We start from the raw sequence: 5,266 nt of genomic DNA, 5'->3' as shown, positions 1-5,266 counted from the left end.
CCATAAAATGCGCTGCACACATCTGAATATTTGGGTTGAACTGTTCTGGAACAGTGTTGTAAATACAACTTAACCACTGATTTGTAGTCGTGTCCTCTTTTGGAAGACCAACCAAAGTAGTTTCGCTTTCGCGTCTCACACACGGCGGGCTTGAGAACGGCGCGGCTGGCGGGCTTGCGGCAACCACGTGACGACCCCGGGCTGGACTCTGCTTCGTCCACGGTGAAAGCCGAGCGAAGAGCGAAGCCACGGTGAAAGCCGAAAAGGAAAAATTGAAATCGCATCATATGACCCCTTTAAAAATATATTTGATATAGTTTTTTATTGAAAAAAAATAAGATACAACATACTTATTTGAAAAATTATTTGCTTGAAAAAAAACCCATTCAGTATGATTATGTAAATAGGTATCCCCCAGCAGTTCCTATAACAATATTTTTGTGCTCTCACAATATAGTCACACCACTAACCTAGACATATTTGATTACCTTTTTGTCCTCTCTCAGCATCCGTACCCGTCTGAAGAACAGAAGAAACAGCTCTCCCAAGACACGGGTCTCACTATACTGCAGGTCAATAACTGGTTAGTAATCACTCTCTTTTACCAATAATCCACCTTTCTCATTGCATGCCATCATATTCACCTACTTAAAACAATGAGCAATTTAATTCAAAGTTAAAATGTGTGTATGTGTTTTGTATTTACATTTTTGTTCTGTATTTTTAATTACTGCAAAATGGATTCAAATATTCTCATTTGGTCTGCAGCTACTGTTGAATTCATCAAAATAACTTGTGTTTGCTCTTGCCGTCTCCTCTCAGGTTTATAAATGCCAGACGCAGAATAGTCCAGCCAATGATTGACCATTCAAATCGCTCAGGTGAAATAAAGTTATTCTGGATTTGTTGGCTGATTGTACAATCATTCTAATTGTATGGTAAATGAATATTCGTGGCTCTGTGCACTAAATAACACATATCTGTGTGTGTGTGTGTGTTTTTTCTTCAGGCCAGAGTGCTCCATACAGTCCAGAGGGGGCGGCTCTAGGAGGATATGGGTTAGATGTACAGTCTCACTTAGGTCTTAGGACAGCAAGTGAGAACAGCTTTCATAAGCTACACCACCAAAACATTGCTCCGGAGTGGGCTGATATTTCTGTTGTCTGTCAATATTGGCTTTCATTCACTAACTCTCTCTCTCTCGTTCTCCATTGTCAGGACTTCAGGGAATGCCGTCCCTGCCCACAGATTACCCCGGGGCCCTTCTGCCCCAACCGGGATACTCCCACGCTGGCCCATCCTTGCACCCGTACCCCGGCCCCCACACTGCCATGCTGCTCCATCCTCCACCCCACAGCCACCCCGCTGAACAACTCATAGGACAAGGCCTTGACATCCATGCCCACTAACTGAGAGCGGAGCAGGGAGGGTGCGCTGAAAATGAGATGGAAGGGTACATTGTAAATTGACTTTGCAGTACCACAGCCCATCACTCTCACCAAACCTTCAGGGCATCACCGCGGTCGACACATAATGACTCTGAGAATGTCTTAAATGCACTGACCTGGCATCATAAATGTATCAAAATTATGCACTCAGCTCCCATGCAATGCCCATCTCAAATGCCTGACAGACTTGTTACATTCCTTAACCATTTCTTGCTATCTGATCTCCTCATGACATGCTCTGAATGCACTGTATCTATCTACTAGTTTTTATGCACACTGCTGCATTTGATTAATATACCCATGTCTTCCTATGGCCTTAGGGGTGAGCTGAAGTCTCCCTTAATCTAACATTAAGGCCTTCATTGCCTTTTCTTGCCTTGCCTCCGAAAACCCTCTTGAGGAGCACAAACGGAAAAACAGCATATACCTCCTCCGTCAGGACCCAACAGGTCAGAAATTCCTGAAATAGTCTTCTGAGATGAATAATTGCACCAAATCCTTACAACCTAACTGCTGAACATGGTTAATGAAATGGAAGGGTGAAGCTCATGAAACCATGTCACGCTTCACCCCAAAATCAAAAGACATTTTGCACAAGAAACCTATTATTAGAAGAGAATTAGGAATCATTTTGCATTGCGATCTCATTTCTATGAATTGCATTTTCCACAAAAATCTCATTGCTGTAATGCATCTGGATGTGTGTTTTTTTTTAATTCCTATTATTCTTAATAGTAATTCTCATGTTTCCCATATTACAGTAATACAGTAAAAACCTGGTTTTCTTGGAAGAAAAATATCAGTCTTATTTTGATTTTGGGGTGAAACAGATATCAAAGACGTATTCCTGGGAGATTTTTTGAGATTCACCTGTAAAAAGTCAAAGAGCCAAGAGTCTCTGTCTTCCTAGCTGAGGGCCATATACATTTCAAGTCAGTCTCACTTTTAGTTTAACACATTATTTAATTTAATTTTGTTTTTTTTGTTTTTTTTTGTATTTATCTAACTACGGCTACTCCAAAACTTTAAAGTTACAATAATCCGAGTGCCGCGTTTTTGAAATATCTCGATTTGATAAAGAAGTGAATATGTTCTTCAGTTCTTTGAAGTTTATGTGAATGTTTACCTGCTGAGGTCCCGACAGGCACATTTTTGGTTTGCTCTAAAGGACCCGACTCACATTACCATCAATATTTCACCCAATTTCATCACATGAATGAATACCAGAATATCTGACGATACTTTTTGGAGATTTGTTTGACTTCAATCTTGGAAACTTAAGCTCTTTTTTGTCATTCCCCTGTCTGCATTAAAACATATTATGTGACTGTTGATATATTGATATTTCTGTTGATACACAACATATTAAGTTCAAGCATTGACACAATGTTTCTTTTGGCCATTTAAACATTTTAGGAATTTAAAGTCAATTTAACTAATGACCAATGCATATTTAATTAGACACATTTCTCAATCCATAAATATTTATAAAGCACAACAAACCCACCCCACAAATGGAAAAGTGAGATTTTCCTGGCGAAAAAAAAAATTAATCTAGTCATTAATAATTGTTTGACCTAAAATTAAATGAAACAATTAGAGACTAAAAAGAGAGGACATTTGAATTTGAGAGAAGCAACATTTCAAGTAATTTAATAAAATCACCACTGTTTATTTGTTGTTGTTTTTTGACATTTTTGGGGGCAATTTTTATCTATTGTATCTCTTTGTTTAAAACATATAAAAAAACTGAAATAATCTGCAGACAAAATAAAATAAATAAAAGTTTCTACATGTGGGTTGGCTCCTTGTCATCACAAATCTCTGCCAAAGTGTTTTTCATGCATCAATGTTTTTCTGGCTCCATGTTCACCCCCATACAGATTCAGCCTGCAGCAGGGGTCAGAGTTCACCGAAGGGTTAACAGGAAGAGGACTATCTCTCTGACCCCTTAAGGTCACCCAAGTCCCTCCACTTTAATTTCTTTTCCTAATTTTTCTTGACCATCATAGCTTTTCTTCTCCTTTTGCTTTGTATTATATCTTTTAAATTGAGATTATTTAACGTTTTATCCATTAAATAGGAAAGACACAGATTTTGCTCAATTTAAGCTTGATAAGAAACATTGGCTTTCTTCATGTTTTTAATTCTGATATTCATTTGCAAGGCTAGAATCTGTTCTGATTTAACTCATGGAAAAAGCAGATTGAAAATACAAGCCTATTTTTTTTTTTATTATGATTATTATTTCACCGATAAAAAATTACTTGATCATTGGATGTACTCACTGGTTTCACCAGTGCATTAATTAATCTTAAAATGAACCTGAACTTGTATCAATTCCAAAATCTTAAAATAGCTTGTCACATTTTCTGTTATATATTACAATATATTACAATATTGTTCAGTGTAATGATAAATAAAAATTGTCTAAAATAAATACTCATTTGGTAGATTTTTGCCACTATTATTGTTTTGAGCATAAACCTTACTAATTTTTGAAATCAAAATATATTTGTCAATGGGGTAAGACTTATTTGACAACATTAACAAAGCATGATGTCTTAATGTCAATTTTGTATATTTTGAATTTTAAGGATGTTCCAAAATTATATGGGAAATCAAGACAACAATGCTGATTAACAAAATCATATCTTAAATTGTATAATATATTGTTGTTTCATATATTGGTAATGAATGATCACTATTGTCATACAATGCCACGCAATTTAGATGGAGCACAATAAAGCAGCTCCACTTTATAATTATACATCACTGTTCACAGCACAATATCAGCAAAATTGTCGTGAACAAGCTGCTGCAAATGATACATGCATTTTGGGTCTGTGACTGAAGAGAAGTGTGAAAGTGTATGTGAGACAGAAAGGAAAAATCCAGGCAGGTTGTTAATGATCCATCCGTTGGTTTAATGTAGAGAATAATTGGTTTGAAAGTGTTGGGGTGCATTTTGCCACTGGCACTTCTCTATTTATCTCCATTAACTGCAACTTCGTTATAGCTCACAGTCACACTCCTTACAAAGCTGTCAATCAAAGCATCACAAATTCAGAATGTGTGTATTTGAAAGCCAGCTCCTCTTTGTTGCTGTCTTTAGTCTTTAAATAGCTCAGGCTTTTAACCATCTGTGTATTCAGCGACACACAAGAGAAAGTCATATATCTCATTTATGCACTCTAAAAAATGCTGGGTTAAATATAACCCAGCATCATATTTTATTTATTTATTTAATATATTTTTAAACAACCCAACCGCTGGGTCAAAACAACCCAATAGCGGGGTTTGTCCCATTTTAACCCAGCGCTGGGTTATATTTAACCCAGCATTTTTTAGAGTGTGTCCTGTGCTGGATGCAGTTTCACAACATCTGCACATGAGTGAAAAATGCATAATTGTTTATTTCTAAATGATAACTTAAGAGTTTTGGATGTTGTTGTGGCTGAAATACAGCCTTAATAGACTGTAGTATTTAAAGTTAGACTGAGTGCAAGATGTCTGAATAGCCCACATAATAGGGCTTGTAATCTTGTTCCTCTAGGCTTTTGTTGGCTGTTTATATATTGATTATTCTATATAAACAAGCATTTTTAAGAATGTATTAACAAATATGTGTCTCTGTGTGAGTGTGTTTATGTGCACCATTCACAATGTGCTGCCAAGTGATAAAGAAAGAATTTCAGTATTGTGGCGGGTAACACAGTCACTCCCACTCAGGAGCGCCGCTAAGGGGGGGCAAAGTTAGGACGATTCTAAGGGCCCACGCACTTTGGCCCCCCCCCCCCCCCGAGATCTGTTTTATT

The 5,266-nt window shown here is 37.2% G+C and overlaps 1 protein-coding gene across 2 annotated transcripts in view; it reads left to right on the top strand.

Moving 5' to 3' along the window:
• The window catches only part of LOC107655298 (homeobox protein meis3-like), a 10,149-nt gene extending 8,004 nt beyond the window's left edge, over positions 1 to 2,145 (top strand). For both annotated transcript variants that reach the window (XM_016442753.1, XM_016442752.1), the window contains 4 exons: positions 507 to 583; positions 823 to 881; positions 1,010 to 1,096; positions 1,219 to 2,145. In XM_016442753.1, coding sequence (XP_016298239.1) covers positions 507 to 583; positions 823 to 881; positions 1,010 to 1,096; positions 1,219 to 1,409 — 414 coding nt within the window. In that variant the 3' untranslated portion in view covers positions 1,410 to 2,145. The remainder of the gene's footprint in view (positions 1 to 506; positions 584 to 822; positions 882 to 1,009; positions 1,097 to 1,218) is intronic.
• The last annotated feature ends 3,121 nt before the right edge of the window (positions 2,146 to 5,266 follow it).

The sequence above is a fragment of the Sinocyclocheilus anshuiensis genome, unplaced genomic scaffold (genome assembly GCF_001515605.1).
Source record: "Sinocyclocheilus anshuiensis isolate Anshui unplaced genomic scaffold, SAMN03320099.WGS_v1.1 scaffold1257, whole genome shotgun sequence".
NCBI classification, from domain to species: Eukaryota; Metazoa; Chordata; class Actinopteri; order Cypriniformes; family Cyprinidae; genus Sinocyclocheilus; species Sinocyclocheilus anshuiensis.
Note: the sequence above shows the minus strand (reverse complement) of the source record. Positions and strands in the feature narration are given on the sequence as shown.